Here is a 23,980-nt window from a genome sequence, read left to right as displayed (position 1 = left end):
TTTTAATCCAATCTGATAGCCTTTGTCTTTTGATTGGGGCATTGAGCCCATTTACATTCAGGGTAACTATTGAAAGGTATGAATTTAGTGCCATTGTATTGCCTGTAAGGTGACTGTTACTGTATATTGCTGTGTTCCTTTCTGATCTATGCTGCTTTTAGGCTCTCTCTTTGCTTAGAGGACCCCTTTCAATATTTCTTGGAGGGCTGGTTTCGTGTTTGCCAATTCCTTTAGTTTTTGTTTGTCCTGGAAGCTTTTTATCTCTCCTTCAATTTTCAATGAGAGCCTAGCTGGATATAGTATTCTTGGCTGCATATTTTTCTCGTTTAGTGCTCTGAAGATCTCATGCCAGTCCTTTCTGGCCTGCCAGGTCTCTGTGGATAGGTCTGTTGCCAATCTAATGTTTCTACCATTGTAGGTTACATATCTCTTCTCCCAAGCTGCTTTCAGGATTTTCTCTTTGTCTCTGAGACTCGTAAGTTTTACTATTAGATGTCGGGGTGTTGACCTATTTTTAGTGATATTGAGAGGGTTTCTCTGTGCCTCCTGGATTTTGATGCCTGTTTCATTCCCCACATTAGGGAAGTTCTCTGCTATAATTTGCTCCAATATACCTTCTGCCCTTCTCTCTCTTTCTTCCTCTTCTGGGATCCCAATTATTCTAATGTTGTTTCGTCTTATGGTATCGCTTATCTCTCGAATTCTGCCCTCGTGATCCTGTAGTTGTTTCTCTCTGTTTTTCTCAGCTTCTTTATTTTCCATCATTTGGTCTTCTATATCGCTGATTCTCTCTTCTGCCTCATTTATCCTAGCAGTTAGTGCCCCCATTTTTTATTGCACCTCATTAATAGCCTTTTTGATTTCGACTTGGTTAGATTTTAGTTCTTTTACTTCTCCAGAAAGGGTTTCTCTAATAACTTCCACACTTTTTTCAAGCCCAGCTAGTATCTTTAAAGTCATGATTTTCAACTCTAGATCTGACATCTTACTAATGTCCGTATTGAGTAGGTCCCTGGCACACTGTACTACCTCTTGTTCTTTTTGCTGAGGTGATTTTTTTCGTCTCATCATTTCATCCAGAAGAAAATAGATGAATGAGAGAACAAAATGCTAACAGGTTAACAATGTCCCCAGCAAATATACTCTATACAAATCAGAAAAGACCTGAAACCAGGGGAAAAGAAAGGGAAAGAAAGAAAAAAGAAAGAGGAGGAAAAAAAAAGATGAAAAAGATAAAAACAAACAAAAACAGAACAAAACAAAGAAACAGAATATGATCAAATATGATCAGGCTAGTGCATAGATCAGTGCCACACACTAGATTTTGGGCATATTTTGGTCTCTTAGAAGAGAGTGCCTCCTAAAATTTTAAAGGAAGAAAGACTTATATATGTACAAAATAAGGGTTGATACAATGAAGGAATGGAGGATAAGTGTAAAGATGAAAATTATAAAAGGTCTTATAAAAGCAATAGATAGGTTGTTTGAAAAAAGAAAGAAGATTTAAAAAAAGAAAAGGGAGAGAATGTGATCAGGCAGGAGACTAGAACAAAGCCATACACTAGTGATTTCGGGTATATTTTGATCTCTTAGAAGAAACTGTATCTCAAAATTTTAAAAGAGAGAACAAGTTATATATATATGCCAAAAATAAGGGTAACTACTATGAAGGGATAAAATATGACTCTAAAAATGAAAAATAAAAAATGTTTTTTTAAAAAAGGGATTGATAAGATGTTGATTGAAAAAGGGAAAAAGAAAAATTAAAAAAAAAGTTAAAAAAATTAACTTTGAAAAACTAATTAATCATGGTAAAAAAGCCATGAATTCTATGTGCAGTATTCCCCTAGCGCTGGAGTTCTCCCGTTCTCCTTGATCGGTAAACTTGGTCTTGGCTTGCTGGCTGTTCCTGCTGATCTTCTGGGTGAGAGGCCTGTTGCTGTGGTTTCCACATGTCTTTGCCGGAGGTGGAATTGCCCCGCCCTTGTCGGTCCGGGCTAAGCAGTCTGCTCGGGTTTGCTCTCGGGAGCTTTTGTTCCCTGCAAGCTCTCGGTTCAGCCTTGGAGGACCAGAGTGAAAATGGTGGCCTCCAATCCCAGCAGATCCCCGCAGTGCGCTCCCGCGCCACTCCTCCCGGGGGAGGAAGGGGGGTCTCCCCAGATCTGCCACTTGTTGGGTCCCTGCTGGAGGAGCAGTGGCCCGACTGGGCCACGGATCACAGTTTATGGCCACCCGGAGCTGAGTGCCCGCGCCTCGGCTCCATCTCTGCAGCTGGCTTCCCCGCTCCGACACCTGGGAGCTCTGCTGCACTCAGGCACCCCCGGTCTTTCTGTGACCCCGAGGGTCCTGAGACCACACTGTCCCACGAGGGTTCCACCCCCAGCTTAGCCACTGGAGCGACGTCCCTCAGCGGAGCAAACTTCTAAAAGTTCTGATTTTGTGCTCTGCGGCTCTATCACTTGCCAGAAGTGGCCGACGGAGGCCCCCTCCCCCGCCGTCTATCCTCCCGAATATAGCCTCGGATTCACTTCTCCGCACGCCCTACCTTCCAGTAAGTGGTTGCTTCTCTGTTCAGAGAGTTGTTGCTACTCTCTTCTTCGGTCTCCTGTTGCGTTCGTAGGTGTTCAGAATGGTTTGATCCCTATTCAGCTGAATTCCTGAGACCAGACGAAATCCAGGTCTCCTACTCCTCCGCCATCTTGCTCCTCCTTAGTCACATATTTCTTGATTGAAATTTGAGTCATACAGATACATGCATTTGTCAAAACTTACTGAATGGTACACTTCAGATTTGGACATTTCATGCATGTAAATTTTCTCTCTCCCTAAAAAGGAAATATAAACAATTATCAAACTTGAGTTACTGATATGTGTGCTGAAGAGTTTAAGGGTAACAATACTGAAGTCTGCCACTTTGAAATGCAGGAGAAAAATCAGGTGGTCTCTGACAATGGAGAGGTAGGTGAGAAAGCAAATGCAATGAAATGTGAACAGTTGTCGAATCCAAGTGGTGAGGATGTGGGTGTTTTCTTGTTGGTGTTAAACTTCTTTATGTGATTGGAAATCGTCATAATAAAATGTTGGGAGACAAATCGAGTTACAAGACTCCGTGTGAATGGGTTAAGGCACAATCTCTGGAATTATCATTCCGGCTTAAAAATTCTGACTCTGCTTCTTGCTAGCTGTGTGACTTCATATAACTCAACTTCAGCTGGGTTATTTGTTAAATATAGATAATGAATACGCTTAGTACAAATCTCATTCCAGAGTGAACTCCTCACAAGCACAGTGATTACGATCTCACAGAGCAAAGGAAGTGATGATTATAAATGAATGACCATATGCTGGGGGCCCACTATGAGCTTGGCACTCTCATTTGGTCATTTTCAGGGGAATGAGGCGATCTCATTCTGCATCGTGCTGTGTGTGCTCTTCGGTGCTGACCTCCACGCAAGAGAAGGTGTGAGGAGTGTGATTAGCAAAACTGAGAGTGGCTTCATTAAATTTGACAGAACCCCTCCCTGGCACTGTTGATCCTCCTTGGCCCGGCATCTCCTTTGAACTAGAAGACCCTCCAGAGAAGTGGCATCTGCTTCGTTAGACTTTGTAGCATTCCAGAGTCGATGTTGATTTTTCTCATTGTAAAAGTTACTCCCTTTGTGTAAGGCTAGGCTGTCCCGTATTTGGGGCTTATCCTGTTTTTGCTTTATGGATCTGTGTCCTGGGAAATTCTTCTAAGGTAGTAGGCTCTCCCTTCCTCTCCACAGTTCAGTCATGTTTATGCATTATGACAACCTTGTGCTGGGAGGCCAAGAGAAAGAATGCAGGAACCTGGGAAAGGCTGCAGCTGGGTCTAAGGACACCAGCAATGGGGGATGGAAGGAGAATATTTCAGGTACTTCTGTGGGTGTGCTGTTTACTTCTGGATGTCGGATATCATGCTGCTGGAACCTAAGGTGGAAAACAGAGTAAAAAACTATGGTGTTGAGTGTAAGTGTGGGATATAGAACAAATTTTGGCTATATGTTGAAAGGAGAATGAGCTATCAGTAGGTAGGAAGAGTAGACTTAGATTCTAGCTTTCCAGCTGCTAATGAAATGTGAATGAATCTTCAGAGTAAACGATTGGTATTTCAAAGGGCATCCTCATATTGGACTGCTTGGTTGGTCAAGTGTGAAATAGGACTCAATTCCTCTGCCACACCGATACCATTGGAGAACTACTTAAAAGCTGCCAGAATTTTCTTTGAGTTTTACCAGATGTGGATGCTAGCTCTTGGGTATTTTTCTGTGTTGTTGTGGGTGTTGCAATTCCAAAGTCAACTCAAAAAAATAATTATTATTTTCCCCAGGAAGTAAAATGCATAGCAGCTTATGATTTCTTTAATTTCCTATTTGTAACACTTGGCCTGGCTCCTCTAGTATGAATTCTTGCTCAAACGAGGCATTTCTTTTTAAGATGCTGAAAGTCCTAGCAAAAAAGACTATTCGAGCACAAATGCTTCAGAGATAATCAGAAAAATTGTTGTGAAGACAGTCCCAAGAAAATAGCTCCAGGTTTTGTGATTTGTGAGGTTAGGTATAGTACAGGTTGATATACCAGATATAAGCACAGAAGTCCTTCTTTGAGAGTAGTTCTAAGGAGGAGGTGATAGGAATAGAATTTGAAGTCAGTGGCGATCTCTTGGCTGTTGAATGGACCTATTGAAAATGAAGACAGTGATCTCAGATATAGTAGAACATGCACTTGAGTATCTTGGATGTATTTACAAAGAATAGAAGGATAAGAGGAAGGAGGAAGGAAGGAAGGAAGGAAGGGAAGGAAGAAAAAAGGAAGGAAGCAAGGAAGGAAGGAGGAAAGAAGAAAGGAAGGAAACCAAAGAAAGCTCTCATAGAAAATGAAAAATAAGTATTTGTCCAGCCTTCACAACCCTTGGAAGTCAGCCAAATATAAACTCTTCCCAGTTCATGGAAATTGCATGGTTTCACCCTCCAGGTTGCAATCTCAAGTCTTCTTTGTGTTTAACATTCGAGCAATAGACTTAGATTTCAGACACAAGGAATGGGTTAGGACAGGCAGTAAAAAAGCAAGACATTTAAAACTCAATGTAATTTGGAAGTGACATAAAAAATGATGCTGGACCTCTGGAGATGTGTGCATCATGGGCAAGGGTTTCTGAGATCTTCCATCTCTCTTGGCATAGATCATTCCTGGCCTCTGTTGAACTCCAGTGTGTCGTACACCACTTTACCACTTTAACATGAAAAAAACCCTTCTGGGTTCCTTTTTTATTGCAACACCACCAAGCCGTTGTTTAGAATACTGTGTCTCCGGCGTTTGGAATTGTAGCACATTTTAAGTCTGGAAGCTGTGTTTATTTGCAGGTTGGGAGGGTTGACCATATCCTTTGTTATTGCTGGTGTTAAACGGTGGCACGGTTTGAATCTCACTGACACCTTGGGAGCTTTCATGGGAGCCTGGTTTGAGAGTTAGCTTACCTGCTTCGGGTTTTTTTTTTTTTTTTTTTTAAGACCACCGTTATAAAATTATGGAAGATCTTAAAAGCACTTAGGGAAAAATAACTAAATTTAACAAAGGCTGTACGTGTGTTTTTCTATTTATTTTCTGTTCTTGAGTAGAGGGAAATAAACTTAAATATGGGAGCTTTTCTGAAGATCCGAAATAACAAACGTGAATGATTTGCAGTGCTGAATCTTGGCATGCTTTACTGCTTTATTTGAGATGGTTCTCTCATGATTTCTAATTTAAATAGATAACTAAGAAGCCAAGCAAATACAGATGGAAAAGCAAAGTAGCCTTTCTCAGTTGGTGACCCCTTCATGTCTTCACTTACCAGCCCTGTCTAACTGGAAAACCCATCTCTTCCTTGTGATGTCAGTCAACCCTCCTGGCTCTTCTGCTCTCCCCTGCCTAGCTTGACTCGGCACCCAAGTCTCCTTCTCGCTGCACTGTGTTCTAAACATTTATTACAGTCTTAATATTTTTCAGTAATTATTTGTTTTTATCTCTTTTCTTCGAGGGGTTTTAAGTTTCTGAAAGGCAGGGACCCTGACTTTTTTTAATCTTTGAATTCCCACAGAGTAGGTGCTCAGTAGATGTTTGAAAAGGGTAGCGCATTTCCTGCCATGCTCAGTTTTCTTGCATGACACTTGAGGAGGTCATGTTGTTAGATGTGGAGCCATGTTTCCTGAAGATGTCTTCTGGGGGCTTCTGCAAATATAGGCATCCCTGACCCACATGATAAAATTATAAAGCCTAACACAGCAGGGAACATTGAAATAATCAAGACATACTACTGTGGATAACTTGCTGTGTTTGTCTCACATTTATTTGTTTTTAGGACAACATGTGATAATTGGGAAAAAAATGTAAATCACTACTGACAGGGTAATAACAATATATATAATATAATATATGTAATATATAACATATGTAATATATATAATATATAATAATAATAATACCCATGATACCATTCCTTAGCCCCTTAAGATAACCTCAGTTAATAGTTTAGTGTTCATTTAGATTTCACTATGACTATATAACTAGTCACAAATGTATTTGTTTTTTGAAATATTGATCATTAAGGTCTATTTGGGGCATATAGTATATGTGGACATATTCCCATGTTCACACATAAAGATTTATTTAATAATTGTTAATGGACATACAGTATTGTATTATTTCCTTATGTGGCTATAAAAAATTTATTTTTCCAACCCCAAATGTCCACATGCTGATGGATATTTTGGCTGTTTTCAAGTGTTTCACTATTATAATTACATTGTAGTAAAAAATCCTTATTTCTCTAGTTGATTTTCACAGAAGTGGGACTATTCTACCAATAGGTTTTCTGTGAGTACTGGGTAGGTGGACCTAATTGAGAACATTCTGGGTTGTGACATTTTAACTGTGGTGACTTTTTTGGTAGCGTGGAACAAGTACTCAGTACTATTTCTTGATTTGCACCGGGCTCAGAGTCCTGTGAGAAGGATTTTGAGTGCACTCCCCAGGATTGGGGAAATCAGACACATGGGTCTGTCTGGACAAAGGCTCTCCAAGGAGCAGAGCTGCTTAGAGAGTAGAGGGGCTCTGTGAGATGATCTCTGTGAGTAAGGAAAGTAGGTGACCCCACAGCTTTGAGGGCGTAGAGGTCTCAGGGTTAGGGTGTGGCAGTGCCTGACTGTGCCATTGTCCCCTGGAGAGTGTGTGCATCTGGAATAGAGACTGCCCTGCAAAGGGAAAAGCTGTGTCATTGGGGGCTCAGCTACTCTCCTTAAGCACTCGTGGGAAGCTGAAAGATCTTCCTTGATTGTGGCAAGGGAGAAGCCTAGAGGAAACTGGTGGTAATGTGACCGTCGGTGGCAGAATGGTAGCCAATGCAGAATCCAAAAAGTAGCATATAGCACCTCTCACCAAATGGAGGGCCACATAGAGGAATTGACATACCAAGACGAAGTAGGGAAAAGACAAGATTTCCAATCAAGAACGTGGGAGATCTCAGAATCCTAGTAATATTTCTGCGAAAGAGAAAGAAACATCTTTAAATATGGGTGTGGCCGATGGTCAGATGAATATTTTCTGAGCAGGAGCCCAGCAGGCAGCAGAACCTCAGTGAGACCCCCCTCCCTGCCCTGGGAGGAGCTGCACGGTTGCACACAGCAGGAGTCTGTAAAGTTTAGAGACTTGAAGCGGGGTTGTGCGCCTGAGATAAAACCGCTCAGTCACAGGCTGGGTGAGCACAGAGTATAGATGGAAACCAGGGAGAGAGAGTGATTGACTGCTTTTCCCTGAGGCCACACTGAAGAGTAGGGGGTGCAAGTTTTCAGCTCGGGGGGCTAGAGATGGGGTCATCACCATTTTCATCCCCCCCGCCACGGGCTCCAGAGCCAGTTACACTGAACCCAGCCTTGGGCAAGGGGGATGCAATTCTGCCTGGGCAAAGACACTTGAGAATCAGCACAACAGGCCCCTCCCCCAGAAGACCAGCAGGAACATCCAGCTGAGACTGAGTTTACTAATTACACAGAACTGCAAAAGTCCAGCACTGGGGGAAAATAGTATATAGAATTCATGAACAATTAAAAATGTTTTTTTCCTTTTCAGCTAATTTCTTATTTTAAAAATTCTTTTTAAAGTGTTTTTTTAATTTTCATTTTTACATTTACATTTTTATATATATATATTTTCATTTTTGGCTTCCTTTCATTGTATTTGATTTTATTTTTGTATATATATAAGTTTTTCTTTCTTTACAATTTTGGGATCTAGTTTCTTCTAACAAACAGACCAAAATACACCCAGGGTCTACTGTATTGCTCTGTTCTGTTCGCTTGTTTGATTATATTTTTTCTTTTTCTTTTTTTTTTTTTTTCCAGTTTCTGATCACCTCTGATTTGTTTAGTATAAATTTTTCTGGGGTCATTGTTGCTATTTTTGTATTTTGTTCTCTTGTTCATTTATTCTTCTCTGGATGGAATGACAAGACAGACAAACTCATCCCAAAAAAGAGAACAAGAGGCAGACCTCACTGCCAGGGACCTAATCAAAAGTAACATAGACCAGAAAGGATCAGAGACAATACATAGAAACAGTGACTTTACAGGTTGATACAATGGCACTAAATTCATATCTTTCAATAGTTACTCTGAATGTAAATGGGCTAAATGCTCCAGTCAAAAAATACAGGTTATCAGATTGGATAAAAAAGCAAGACCCATTGATATGATATCTACAAGAGACTCATTTTATTTTTTTAAAGATTTTTATTTATTTATTTGAGACAGAGAGAGAGACTGCACAGAGGGAGAGGGAGAAGCAGACTCCCCACTGAGCAGAGAGCCCGATGCAAGGCCTGAGCTGAAGGCAGATGCTTAACCGACTGAGCCACCCAGGCACCCCCTCTAGAATAAATTTAAAAAATCTTAAAAAAAGAAATATATCTTTTAACAGACAAAATATAAGATTGTTTTATTAGTCTTAAACTATAGAAAAAGTAAGATATTACAAGTGAATTGAGCCCTGGTTTTAAAATTTTATCACCAGTGAAATCTGTATTAATGGTTATGAAAGCAATTAATAACATCAGTGACATGATCAGATAAGTAGGCTAGTTTATCATTACAGATTTTAATGAGAGCTATAATTTGGTAATACATATGCAATTTTTTTTAAGTATGGCAATATGAAAAAACAATGATTTATCAAACTTTAGGAATTTTTATAGGAACTAAAACTAAAATTATTCCCTTGAAAGCAAAAAGTGTGCTGTCTTATGATGATATTATTACCTACTTTATAATCAATAAACTGTTCCAAGTGGCATTATTGTGCCCCTACATTCTCCAGATGAAGGAATTACTTTAGATAATGTAGAATTAATTGACTACTATATTCAATAGGAACTTTAAGATTTAAAACTTATATAAAAGTGGGGTGCCTGGGTGGCTCAGTCGTTAAGTGTCTGCCTTCGGCTCACGTCATGATCCCAGGGTCCTGGGATCGAGCCCCGCATTGGGCTCCCTGCTCGGTGGGAAGCCTGCTTCTCCCTCTCCCTCTGCCCCTGCTTGTGTTCCCTCTCTCACTCTGTCTCTCTCTGTCAAATAAATAAAATCTAAAAAAAAAAAAAAACTTATATTAAAGCTTTATTAGTGAAGGATTTCTTAATGTAAAATAATGTCTCCCTGGGGCGTCTGGGTGGCTCAGTTGGTTAAGCATCTGACTCTTGGCTTCAACTCAGGTCATGATCTCAGGGTTGTGAGATCAAGCTCCGCATGGGGCCGCATGATGGTTGTGGAGCCTGTTTAAGATCTCTCTCTCTCCTCCCTCTCCCTCTGCCACTGCCCCCCCCCCGCTTTCTCTCTCTTTCTCAAAAAAACAAACAACAAAAACACTAAAATAATGTCTCCCTGAACAACTTCCTATTTGTATCACAAAACCCTTGTTCTAGTAGAGATGGTCCTAGTTCCATCTTTTATTTTAAAAATGACTGTTTCAGATATGTGCAATTTAAATCTTTGATACGTAGCAGTCTGGTGGGAGGCCAAGTATCTCTAATCCTAATTCAATCAAAGGATGTAACCAATGGTGAAATAGTTTATTTTGATGTCTTGTGTGTTTGAAATTCTCTGTTCCAATGTTGGGCGAGCACACGTCAGACATGTTGAAAGTTAAAATAATTGTTTTAGTCTCAGGGATGCCACTGAGCATATGGAAAGAGTCATTGCAATATTATCTAATTCCCAGTGACCTCGTTACAACAAGAGGAAATAGGACTCCATCTACAGGAGATACTACAATAATCAAAGATAGGTAATTCTCCAATTTTAAGTTTGGGTTCTTGGATCATCATGGAATCACAGATGTTAACTCATTCTCTTTGGGAAATTAGCACTTAGGCCTCTAACTTATAACCCTGTAATTCCTCTTTTTGTAATATCTTTGACTGTTCTTGCCTCACCACCCCACCCCCTTCTTGCCTTCCAGTAATAGATCAATCTGAAATACGTTGTCACTTTCTCAATTAAGAATCCCATCAAGAGTATTAAGGAGGGCACGTTCTGCATGGAGCCCTGGGTGTTATACGCAAACAATGAATCATGGAACACTACATCAAAAACTAATGATGTAATGTATGGTGATTAACATAACATAATTAAAAAAAAAGAAAAAAAAGAATCCCATCAAACCTCATGAAAGGTGATCACCATGCTGGAAATTATGCCATGTAATTGTGCTGAAAACTGGATATTCCAGTTTGCTCTGGCGGTGACCCATGGAATCCATAGTTCCCCCAACAACTCCAATGTCATTGACTCAAAATAGATGATCACCTTTGTAGCCTCCATCTATACAGCACTGCATTTGCATTTAGGAAACTATTATATTTTTGAAGAGAACAATATTGAATTCACTAAACTGTTTTAAAAAGATAGTTACAAATAACATTCTTATCAATACACCTGATAAACATTTTCAGACATTTGCTAGGTCCTTTTGCATTATGGTTCTGAACTGTTTCATGTAAACATTATTTTGCATAAATATATTTTCAAAATGCTGTGAACTAGTTTCATAAAACTTGTCTGATTAAAAACATTTCTTATTCTCTTTAGGTTATGCTTTCCTTAATGAATTTTTTTTTCCTTTTAGATTTAATAATGCTTCCAAGAATGTTTATTATCCAGCCTGGGACTATTGGGGAACTATAAAAATTGGTATAAAACTGTGTTACTGTAATTAGAATGACACTTGTGGTAAGGAATGAGAGGAAAACATTTGAGAAAGCATTATTTTAATGTGGCTAATAGAGTCAAACACGAAGACCACTGTGTGGGTTTTTTTAGGCTTCCTAAATGGCTACAAATATTATTCTCATAAATGATATGGTAGTTGAGAATCTTATGTACTGATAAGCTTATCAAATATGTTGCTCACAATACTTCTTCTCTCAAATATTATTCTCATAAATGATATGGTAGTTGAGAATCTTATGTACTGATAAGCTTATCAAATATGTTGCTCACAATACTTCTTCTCCTAAAATTAAAAATTACAGTATAACTGCTTCCCATCTGAGTGGAATCCCAGTCGTGAGCACTGTTCATTATCAGAAACTCACCAGAAAAGGACCAAAATAAAGTAAATGCACTGCACATTAAGGCTGCTGCCTATAACAGTAGTAGTTAAGGGCAAGGAATTTAGAGTTATACATACCTAGGTTTTACTAACTTGGAGTCCGGTAATATGGTTATCAGTATGTAAGTGCAGTGTATTTCTATACAAAATCTATTAGAGTAGGTGTTTTTTTCTCCCCTCTATCTCTTTTTTAGCTTGTTATCCTAAAGTATGGTTAAATCATCTTATGTTAGACAAAAATTGGATTTTGTGTCTGTGATATTCTTTTGTAATTTTGTTTGGAAATAAGGAGGTAAAAACAAAAAACAACCCAGAAATTTGTGTATTTGGAGAAATTACATCTTTAAAATGGAAACAGGGGCATTGTGTGGAATCAACCTGATTAATACTGAATGAAAAGACTAGATACGGTTCAGTAGGATTTGGCCACTTAATTTTCAGCCCTTTGAGTAAATAACTGAATTAAATTACTTCATGTGAGTTTCAGGCAAGATGAGAAAAACTTGCTTTTCTTTGGGCTATTGACATACTACACTGATTTAGCACTTGAGATCTAACAAGAAGAGATGATTTTTGTGAACTTATTTTTGGCCTGGGGTGTAAGTTGCAGGAGATGTACCTAGACTGGATACAGTCTTTTCCTTTGTCTTTGCCACTTATCCCAGTATGGATGCACAGTCCCCAAGTGGCTGTTCAGTCTACCAGTTTGGTGGCATGGTGTCCTTTGACGTGTGGTCAAATGGTGACACATGTAATCGACAACACTTCATTGAGGCTACAACTGTTTCTCTGTCTTGATGGTTCATGCCTAAGGCTGATTCAATTAAGCCTGTGTAGTGCCAATTAACAATGCCCAATTAGGTATTCTGTCTGGCTTTCAAGTTTTGCTGCTGGAAAGCTCATAGAGAAACGCATCTCTTTCTTCTGGATGACAGGCTTATGAAAATTGATAATGGCAATGGAATGCTGGTTATCCTTTTTAAAGAATTTGAAGTGATCACAATTAAAAATTTGAGTAGACAGCAAAAAGCATTTTTTCTACTTGATGTCTTCAAAAGAGAAATAAGAAATGTCTTCCTATATGCCATTTTTCTGGTTAATTGCTGAAAATAATTAGTGATGATAGCCATGATGTTTTGACTTCTTTTAAATGTGCCAGGCATTGAGATAAGCACTTTACCTACTGTTTTTCATTTATTCCTCACATCATCCTGACACTGTAGATTACTTCATTATAACCATGTTACAGACAGGCTTTTACTTTTACCTTTCTGAGCCTCATTCTCTTCTTGTCTACAAAGAAAAGTGATGGGCAGAGGTTGGAGATTTTATGTCTGTTTAATTCCACAGTCCTTGCTCTTAACTGCACATGTCCTTACATGCAGTGGCCTAACTACGAAATAAATTTGTTCTACTTGGTTTCTTTCTTCGTGTGCTTCTGATAATGAGTTGTCATCATAGCTTTTTCTTTACCCAGTTAGACTTGAGCCAGTTTATCATAAGACATGGGTTTGACTGATGTTATGATGGTTCGTATATATGGCAGCAGCAAGTGTTGAAGGGTATCAAGGGCAGCAAAGAAGGAGCTCTGTTTGCTTCTGAGAGAAGGTGAACGCTAGTTTCCTGAGTGTAAGCAAATAGGAGAAAGGAAGACCAGCCAGTAAAGACAGTGAACCCTAATAATCTGACTATATCAGCTGGAGTGACTGTCTTACCCAATGCTGTCATAATGTTGAATCTTTCTGTAGCTCTCTGTTGCCTTCATGATGAAACCCTCGGTGGCTCCTTCTCTTGGAACCTTTGCCTGCTTGCCTTGAGTAACAAGAACAGTGACAGAGATAGCTGAAATAGCCAACACTTATGGAGCCCTCACCATACAGGAATGGTGGCAGACACCAGTAAACTTGTTATTATTAATATTAGTATTTACCCATATCTGCCCAAGTGGCAATAATCCTTTTGAGTCTTTACAATATAGAAAAGTAATAAAATGAATTAATTGTGGCAGTAGTCTTTCATTAATCATAGGAGTTTTCAGGCTCTTGGGATAAAGTATTCACATGTATGTATGATTTAATTCTCAAAATGCCATCATTTTTTTCACAGTTGAGTAAATTGAGTCTCAGAGACATTAAGTAACCGGCCAGGTGTTGACAGCGGGGTAAGGAATGGAGGCCTGACTGAAACCCGGTCTGCAGATTCTGAACCTGGTGTTAAACCAGAAAACTCTTAGAGCCTCACAGAAGATTGACTTAGTTTTTTGAATTTAGACAAAGATGAACGACCAACAGAGGATGCCAGTTGTGACCAGAAGAAATGTACTATTTGGTTTATGAAACCTGTTTGAGGGCTGCGTGTTTTTTCTCTTATTTTTCTTTTGGTGGTTGGGGGCAGGGGGCAGCGCTCCTGTTTGCTGAAGACCTCATTTCTGTCACTGGGCTGCTTCATACATGTAGCTTTTGAGCTAGGCCCACGAAGATACTTGAGTTTATGAGTCAGGTCTCAAAGGTCAAAAGCAGACACTTCCCCCGTTCCTTGAGTGTGTTGAGAAATGAAAATTCCCCCACCACTTTGCTCTGGGATGTTCTGTTACCCTGCCAACATTTCAGAAATACTGCTTACTTTCAATTTTAATCCATTTCCTCCTCCCTTATCCATTCCCACCAATATCTAGAACATCCACTCAGAAATCTGTCGGTTTCCAAGAATACAGTTATTAACCACTCCTTTTGCATCTCCCCCATGTACTACTCCAGCTGTCCCTTTGATATCTCAGCTGGCTGACAGGTAGTTAGCTCTTCTGACTGGCAGATTAGTGCCTCTGCCACATGGGAGTGTCATTACACAGTAAAATGAATACCTCCGGCCTGGATTTATTTAGCATCTTCTGATACTCAAAAGAGCAAGGGAACACATGCCTTGCTTTCTCTTGGGATGGGTGAGTATTAGATTACACGGGTAGGAAATATTTTAATGTCCTTGATAAAGACTTTCTATTTAGATGCACTGATTTTTTTTGAAGTTCTTTATGCCTTTATTTTCAAAATTAGTTTAAGAGAGCTTTTACTGCTTTGGGGAGGTATATGCTTTTCCACATTGCTTGTTGCTAAAAAAAAAAAAAAAAAAATTAAAATCCACTACCAATTCTGAATTTTCTTTTTCAGATGCAAAAGAATTTGTTTTAAAAGCCCAGATCTTAGCTGGAGGAAGAGGAAAAGGTGTCTTCAGTAGTGGTTTGAAAGGAGGTGTTCATTTAACGAAAGAGTAAGTCTGGAGATCTTAATTCTGTGACTTTGGGCTAAGCAGTTATGGAAGATCTTGCTCATGATTGCAGGAAGCACTGAGAAGGATGATCGGAATGGGGTGGAAGCAGGAGGTAGCAAATAAAGGAAATGAATTGTGGGTAGAGAGCTCTTCAGTGCCCCAATGTTCTTTATCTCATAAGAGGATTTTTTTCTTCACTAATTGGTGAAAACCCAACACTCCCCCTGTCTTAGACAATCAGTGATTCATCATAAATGTTGAAAATGATAACATAAATTAAATGCTGCCTCCATATTGTCACTTCCCTATTTCAGAGCCTGCAGTGGCTCCGAGTAGCAATGGCTTCAGTTGTCCCTCCTGTCTGATAGTACGAGCCTTCGGGTATCAGGGCCCAGCACTGCCCGTTTTCCTCTTCTCTTCTGCCACATACCTTTTCATTATGTCCTTTGAATCCCACCCTCTCCCTTGGGCCCCTCAGTGGACAACACTTCTCACATTGCCCAAGTCAGGTCTTTGTTATTCAGCTCATATCTAAATCTGTGATGCATTTCAGCGGTGGCTTTCTACTATGACGGTGACTTAGTTTGGGGAGAGAGAATAGCAGAGGGAAGCAAGAATCTCCCTTCCTTCCCCTCCCCTCTCCTCCCTCTCCCTTCCCCCTCCCTTCCCCTCCCTTCTCTTCACCTCCCCTTGCCTAACTCTCTCCTCTCCTCTCCTCTCCTCTCCTTCCCTTCCCTTCTCCTCCTTCCTTCCATCTCCCTCCCTCCCTCCCTCATATGTATTTTGTTCTCAGTGGGCCTCTGGTACAGGGCTAGGCACCTAGTACATGAACAAAAAACCCTGTGGACTCACTGAGGGTGGAGCTGGACTTCTGCAGTGTGGACATGAGGACGTAGCATGCAGTCTGCTTTAAAATAATTTTCAGCATAGACGTTGATTTTTTTTTTCCTTCTCCCCCCTCCCCCTCTCTCTCAGCCCTCAAGTCGTGGGACAGCTGGCTAAACAGATGATTGGGTATAATCTAGCCACAAAACAAACTCCAAAAGAAGGTGTGAAAGTTAACAAGGTAATATGAATGCTTCGGGTCATTTTCTGTGTATGTGTTAGAAAGAAGAGAAAATCCTATTTTAGTTTTGACAATCTGATGAAGCAATACACTTTGGTGATACACCATTTTGTTTTTTAAACTTCATATGATCTGTTTAGGTTGTGGTGTGACTTTGCGGAGAAATCAAAAGGGTTCTGTAATAGTACAAGTGTTTATTATCATTAGCATTTAGTACAAGTAGGTGTGGGTGAGTGATCGAATCAACGGGTTTCCCTTTCAGAACACAGGCACATGCTGTTTGAAGCTGGAAAGGGCTTCGTATAACAGCTCTTATTCCTCTGTGTGGGACATTCTCTGCTCCTCCACAATGGCACCCTCATCCTGTGAATCAGAATTACCCACCATGATTGTTTTTCTAAGTGTCCCTATACCTCACTTGGAGGTTAATACCATTTAAAGCCACTGTTATCCCTGCACGTATTGTGTATGAGTGGTCTGTTGGGGTTCCCAAGTTCTCTAGGGTGCACATCATGCACACACGCAGAACAGAAGGCCGCAAGTAAAGTGGCCTGCCTCAATCATAAAATCGTGGGTGGTGGAGCCAAGGCCAGAACCTGACCCTGCTCTGTCAGTCTGTCCACCTTATATGCCCTCCTCCTGCACAGAGGTCGCCACAGCTGGCTACCTGATTTGCAGGACCCGGTACAAAAACAAATTCAGGGGCCTTTGTTCAAATTTCAAGTCAGTTCCAGCAAAACATTACACCAAAAGACCAAGATGGGGACCCTTCTGAACATTGGCCCCTGTGTGATGACAAGGTCCTACACCCCAGCCCTGGCAGGCACAGATGGTTAGAGGACCCCATCGTAACAGTGAATGGGGGCCCAGCCTTTTGGGGAGCAGCTATCTGCTTGGTTGACACAGCATCACAGATGATGGTCTCCACCAGTATGCCATGTGTGGGGGAACCTGACGCAGTATATTCTGTTTTTAATTTTTCAGAGTGAGTTGTGTGGAAAATTTTTGACATGACCAAAAAAAAAAAAAGTTGCCAGTTGGTTCTTAGTGTACATGACAGGGGCTCTCTTGGGCCTCTCTTGGTCTGGAAGAAGGAGATTGAATTACTGGTGGTCATTAGCTCCTTCATTCTGAGAACATAGAGCTTTTATAAATGTCAAGATAGCATACCGATGAAACTGGTTATGCTGATTTCCCTTTCCCACCTCTTCTCAGATGTAAGAACTACTAAAAACTCAAAAGTGTTTTGTTTTGACTTTTGTTTGTCCCAACACAGTACTTTTATTTGCCTTTTAAATCTGGTTATGAGACTTTACCTGTGTTAAGTTCCTCAAAATTGGTCCACAGAGGACATGATTAGTATTTTTGTTTGTAGGAATTCGTTGTTTTATATGGCTATGTGAGTTTTTAGATTAGAGTTTGTGATGCTTTTTAAAAGCATATAAGAATACCTAAAGCAGATTCGCGCTGTATGGTAATGCATAAAATTAGTTTGTAGATAGGTTTCTGAAAGGCTGGAGATAAGTGCATGCTTGTACATTGAGTCATTGCCAGGAAATGACTAGAATGATTTACTTTTAAGTAATGTGTTGGTTTTTTTTCTTCTGATTGTAAAAGTGATTCACACGTATAAAAAATTCCAATCCTACAGAAATATAAAAATTTGAAAGTAAAAATTCCTTGGCTTCTCACCTCCCCTGAAATAATGCCATGTATTGTTTCTGTCCTTTCTCTGTGTAGAATTTGTTACCACATTCCTTTTTTTTAAGATTTTATTTATTTATTTGTCAGAGAGAGAGAGAGCAAGCACAAGCAGGGGCAGTGGCAGGCAGAGGGAGAAGCAGGCTACCTGCTGAGCATGGAGCCCGATGCGGGACTCCATCCCAGGACCCTGGGATCCTGACCAGAGCTGAAAGCAGACACTTAACCAACTGAGCCACCTAGGCACCCTATGTTACCAGATTCCTATAATAATAATAACATTGTATGAGACTTTAAAGAACATGCACTTTTTTTTTTTTTACTTAAAATCTTGGATAGCAGTCAGAAGTTCCCTCCCATCCCCATTATAGAAGCTTTATAAGATTATTTGAGAAGTTGTTTAAACACATACGTACATTGTACACATTGGATGTTTTTTTCCTAAGTCTGTGCCAATGCACTGCCAGTGTTCCCTAGGATAATAATAATAGGGAGGTGAGATTGTGCTACTCATCATGTTCTTCATGATTCAGTACCAGCAAAGGTTACTACTCTACAACGAGAGAAGTTGAGGAACCGAGTATACTTTTAAAGATTTTGTTTATTTACTTGACAGAGGGAGAAAGAGACAGTGAGAGAGGGAACACAAGCAGGGGGAGTGGGAGAGGGAGAAGCAGGCTTCCCACTGAGCAGGGAGCCCTATTCGGGACTCAATCCCAGGACCCTGTGAGATCAATGACCTGAGGCGAAGGCAGATGCTTAACGACTGAGCCACCCACGTGCCCCCTGAGTATACTTTTAATCTTTCCTAATCATGGCCCTGTTACAAATAGTTTGTGTGCTGGTACTCATTCACAGATCACAGTTTCAATAGCATAATATTAAGAACAAAAACAAACCAACCCACCCAGTTCAGTGGTCCAGTAGTTCCCAAAAGCTTCCCATCATGGAGGACTCCACAGAAAGTTGTGTTGATGATACCGTTTGTGTCTGTCACAGATGAAGTCATATTTTTGAAATATATCAACTGAGGTCCTTGTAGGATGAGTATGCATGGAATCCATTTAGACTATAACAATGCCTAAAATATTCTGACTTCCTGGGCCATATGGAGGGCATGGTAATGTCAAAAAACTGATCTTGAAATAAAATATCTTGAGTTATCCATTGACAATCATCATTTTCCCAGGAATGTTTTCTTAGAGGGTGGTATGTTATTTCTATGAAGCAGGAGCCTTTGGAGACAGCAGCTGGTCTTTACAAATAGAGATGTGATGGAATGCAGAGCACATCTGTCAACATTTTAGAAGATTAAGAATAGGACTCTTGAATGACATCCTAAAAAGTTATAATGTGTTGCTTCTCAGAATAACTACTGGAAATTGTCAAATCCCCTTCTCTAGACTGGCTCTTATTAGAAAGTGAACTAGAAAACATCATGCTTCTATGAAAATCCTAACACCATGTGCCAAGAAATATTTCTTACATAGTCATGAGTTACCATTTATGATAAAAGAACCAATATGAAGCCTCTTATAAGATATTTTATTTTAACTGGTGATGTGTTTGAAAAGAAGTTCTGTATTCATTACTTCATAGCTTTTTAAATCATATATTTATCGCATTTCATGTGACTTAAAAATTAGTAGTTTGATGGCATCTGTATAGTTAACATGTAATGCTGTTTAATCTGTGACTTTTTTGGTGAAATCTTTTACTGAACTACTTTTAGGAAAAGCAATGTTAGTGCTTTTATTATTTTCTTCTAGGACTTATTAGTTATGAATATCCTTTTGTTCTTAAATCATCGAAGATATCTTTTACAACATTTTTGTTGTGTCAGTTGGTACGGCCTCTCTCTAGGGTACTTTGGTAGTACTTATCAAAATTTTAAATATGAAGAATCTAAAACATAGCCATTTTACTTCTAGGTACCTTATCTACAGGGATACTAAAACAAATGGGCGAAGGTATACGTACAAAAATAAGCACTGTAGTAGCATTTTAGAGAAGTTGAAGTCCACGTGAATGTCTGTCAGTAGGGACATGATTAAATAAATACTGACATGTAAGTACGATCTAGTCACAAAGAAGACAGAGGACCTTGGAGAGATCTCCAAGTTGTAGTATTAAGATTAAGAACAAGAAGAAAGAGAGGCATTCAAGTATGTATAATATGCTTTCATCTGCAGGAAGTCTCCACTACTATAATGCTTGTAGATGCATAGGAAAGAGATAGAAAGTTAATAGTGCTTTCTCCTGGTAGGCTTGCGCACACAGTTGCTGAGGCTGTCCTGAGCAAAAGGACAGTTGGCTGAGACAATGAGCACAAAGTGAACTACTTCCATCCCACTTGTCTTTTGCCCAGGCATGGTCCTGGCATGTGCACGATTGCATCCTCCCAGAGGAAGGTGCTACTCCTTCTGATGATCACATAGGTTCCCTATGGGCTCCTGATCACCCTTACTCCTGAGGCCCAAGGGTTGTGTATGTGCAGCAGGGGGCTGCTATCTCACTGTCTCCTTTATATACTTTTGGTAACTTTTGCATTATTTTTTGACAAGCAAATAGTTTATGTGTAATTTAAAAGAAAGTAGAAATTGAACTAAAAATACAGTGGTGCACAAGATAGAGGTATACAACCATAGGAACCATCAGACATACTGTAGAAAGAATCCTTTCTTTGGCAACAAACTTGGTTCTCCACCAGAGCAATCTGAGAAAAATCAGTGTAGCAAGATGTATGTATGGTTAACGTCTCAAATTAAAATAACAACTGCTTCCCTGGAGTTTTTCTTAAGTGTCAGGGTTTCTCAAGGAAGAAAAAAAGATTAAAGTAGGATGGTTCCTTGAGGCAAACCAAATACCTGCTACCTCACTTGAGCAAGGTAGCAGGATCAATTAAGGAGGTGAAAATGGGCATTCTGTACCATGAGAGCAGAACTCTCAAATCTATGGAAACTAGCTCACTGGGTTTAAAGAGCCTTTAAATGAAGTTGTTTGATTTGTGTAGCAAGTTTATATAGATTTCCAGGTGGAACTCAGCTCAATGCTGAATTAATTTGACTTTCTCACTAATGTGGTAGGTGATGGTTGCTGAAGCCTTGGACATTTCCAGAGAAACCTACCTGGCCATTCTGATGGACCGGTCCTGCAATGGCCCCGTACTGGTGGGCAGCCCTCAGGGGGGCGTTGACATTGAAGAGGTGGCAGCTTCGAATCCAGAACTTATTTTTAAGGTATGTTTAGTTTCCTGGCTATGTTGTGTTCATTGATTACTGTTGCACAAGCTGTTAAAGATTTAATGTGCAGTCTGAGGCTGGTAGTAGTACATTCACTTCTGGGACTTATGGCATGAAGACATTGAGTCCTTTTTCTTAACTGAGGAAGCACTCAATTGAAGTTGGCTAGAATGAAGGTATTCCCTATCCAAGGTCTTTTTCTTTGCTCTTTCCCTCCCTTCCTTCTTTTTCTTCCTTCCTTATTTCTTCCATCCACCTGCCCCAAGAATTAACCAATGTTGTGAGGACTGTGAGTTTTCTATTTCCTCTTGGTTAACTCTACCCCACTTCATAGTATTTAGGATCCAGAAATTCTCTCCTAGGAGACCGAATGTGAGCTGGAGACTGCCTGCATGTCTCCCACTACTGCTGATATAAAACAGAGTCCTTCAAAGGTCCAGATTCTGTCAGTTTGTTTCAGTCCTTTAAGTTTTGCCCTTAGTTTCTAGCCACAGATCTGGCTAAAGTCAAATCCTAACTAGCTAGCAAGTGTCTCAGTGTTTCTAAGCCTCATTTTGTGAATCACTAAAGTGGAAGTGGGGGTAATTTCCACCAGACAATTGTGAGGAAGAATGAGGTGAGGTGTATAAAGTGCTTCTCAACCTACCTCAGTTGTAAGAAGAAAAGTCTACGGTCTTTAGAACTGTAATTCTGGTTTTTTTGTTTTTAATTCTGGGGTCTTAGTATCAAAAATCACATTAGAAATTTTTACCAGAAAAAAAGAAAAAATTTTACCAGAAGGATTTATTATTTCTTTTACAAAGTGATTTTGTTTCCCTTCAAAAAGCGAGAATTTTATTTCTTGAACCTCTTTGTTTAGATCAGGTACTGATACTTTGGTGATTAGTTTTAGAATGTTTTCACCGATATCATATATTTAGGTTAACTGCCTTGGAATTTAAATTGAGATTTTACGTGCTGTCTTACCAATAATGCCTAGCCATTTTCAAAATTAATGTGATTTAAACAAGTCACTCCATTTATGACGAGAATACATGAAATAATGTATATGAACAGCACTCAGTATCTTGGAGAGAATGGTGCTTTGTAGAGCTAAGGTATTATTAATAATTATCATCATCAGTAGACTGTTTAAATCATATGGTAATATTTAACCTACGTATGACAGGCTCTAAACTTAACAGCAATATTAGGCAGGAGAACCTTACTTTGGAAGCCTTCCAAAAGATGTCATAAAAATTAACTGACTAAATATTCGTCAGTGCCATCTGTATAGTAATTAAAAGTGAAAACTGGCATCCGATAGTCTTGTCAGCATGCCACCCTGAAGAATTATATAGTTTTTGGAAAGGCAGTTTTTTAAGATGGTCTGCTAATTAAAACATACCCTATAGGCAGCTGCCGTAGCCCTTCTCAGAGATCTTTGGAAAGGCGCCACACTTTAATTACTCATTTGCAAATAAATACTAAGCATTTTCTTTCGAGGTTGTGAATCTTTTCATTTGCCTGTCTGAATTTTTCTTATTTGGTTCATTTTTACTAGGAGCAAATCGACATTATGGAAGGGATAAAGGACAGCCAAGCTCAGCGGATGGCAGAAAATCTCGGCTTCCTTGGGCCTTTGAAAAACCAGGTACCTGAGCATGCGGAGGCCACTGTGAATGACTTGTTTCAGAAAACATTTGCTACCTTGCTTACTTTCCTCTAATATTTGTAATTTCCAGGACACGGGATTATTTGTCGTTTAACAGTTTTGCCCCCAGTTGTTTATGATGAACACTATTTCCCTTGTATTCCAGAACAGGATGTTGATGAGGTGTGTTCCTATATATGTAGGCATGTGGCCACGTGTGAGTGTTGCATGCAGACACATGCATTTTGCTACATGTATTAGTCTCTTTATTTTTTTCTGTAGTGCCACAGTGCCAGCCCCTGAATTAGACTAGGCCGTGGAGTGCTTAGAGGCACGGGCTGTAGAGTCGGGCAGACCTGAGTTTGAATCGAGCACTGCCTCCCAGCATGTGATTCTGCCCATCTGAACGTCAGTGTCATCATCTGTGAAAAGGGGCATATTGTCGGGATTGAGTACGCTGATGTAGGGAAGTGCTTATTCAGTACTCCAGAAAGGTCAGCTGTTATTGTTATTAATAATACACATTACTTAACTAATTGCTATTCTTTCATAGCTAATGGGATTTGAGATGAATATTAATGGCCTGAAAGTGATATTTCACTGAAAACAGCTTAAATTATGCCAATTTAGTAATTATACCCCTTGGCTTCAAAGACAGAAAAATTGTCCTCTGAGCTGTTGAGGGAGAGAATCTGTCTTAACATCACAGTCCTGCATTGCCCTTGGTCCAGCCCACAGAGACTGATTGTATGTTTACATAAGCAAGCTTCTTTGTCTCACAGTTAAATCAGAAGAACTTACTGGCTGTTTTTAACTCCTCCACGACTAAGAGAAACCACCTTAATAACCCTAGGTCCTGTGTGTATGTATATGTGAGAGTGTGTGTGTGTGTGTGTGTGTGTACATATGAGTGTGTATGTGAGTGTGTATGTGTTCCCCCTTGGACAGATGGTTACAGAGCATTTCCTTTAATTTATTTGGGCAACATTCTTCTAAAAGAGATGCCAAGTTAGTGACCTGCTGAAAGGAAGTTATGGTAGATTTTTGAGTAAGGGTTACAGAGTTGGATTCACCCCCTGAGAGTGAGGTCACTAACTAGCTTAGCCGCCCATTTGACATTTATCGTGGGGCATCTGTGTAGGGGTGGTGGTCACCGAGACCACTCTTTCATATGATCACTGTGTTCTAGCCGCACTGTCCTGCAGTCAGCTCCAGAATGTGCTCCATAACCCCATTCACCTCCTCCATATGCCTCTGCACATCTCTCTTTCTCTTACTTATTTGCATTCACCTTTGCAGATCCTAATCTACACCATGGAAGGGACTTTGTCAGCCTTGCTCACTGCTGCATTGGCAGCAAAGTGCTTGGCAGATGTATTAGGTGCCCTAGAAACATTTGTCATATGCATGAATAAG

At 39.9% G+C, this 23,980-nt stretch overlaps 1 protein-coding gene across 2 annotated transcripts in view; it reads left to right on the top strand.

Moving 5' to 3' along the window:
* Nucleotides 1–23,980, top strand: part of SUCLG2 (succinate-CoA ligase GDP-forming subunit beta) — a 278,639-nt gene that overhangs the window by 134,236 nt on the left and 120,423 nt on the right. For both annotated transcript variants that reach the window (XM_025885033.2, XM_073901523.1), the window contains exons 3-6: nt 14,823–14,922; nt 15,898–15,988; nt 20,776–20,928; nt 22,475–22,564. In XM_025885033.2, the coding sequence (XP_025740818.1) occupies nt 14,823–14,922; nt 15,898–15,988; nt 20,776–20,928; nt 22,475–22,564 (434 nt within the window). The remainder of the gene's footprint in view (nt 1–14,822; nt 14,923–15,897; nt 15,989–20,775; nt 20,929–22,474; nt 22,565–23,980) is intronic.

This window comes from Callorhinus ursinus, unplaced genomic scaffold, assembly GCF_003265705.2.
Source record: "Callorhinus ursinus isolate GAN/ISIS: 27379988/994484 unplaced genomic scaffold, GSC_fseal_2.0 scaffold15, whole genome shotgun sequence".
Lineage (NCBI taxonomy): Eukaryota > Metazoa > Chordata > Mammalia > Carnivora > Otariidae > Callorhinus > Callorhinus ursinus.
The sequence above is the reverse complement of the archived record's forward strand: the minus strand, read 5'-3'. Positions and strand labels throughout refer to the sequence as shown.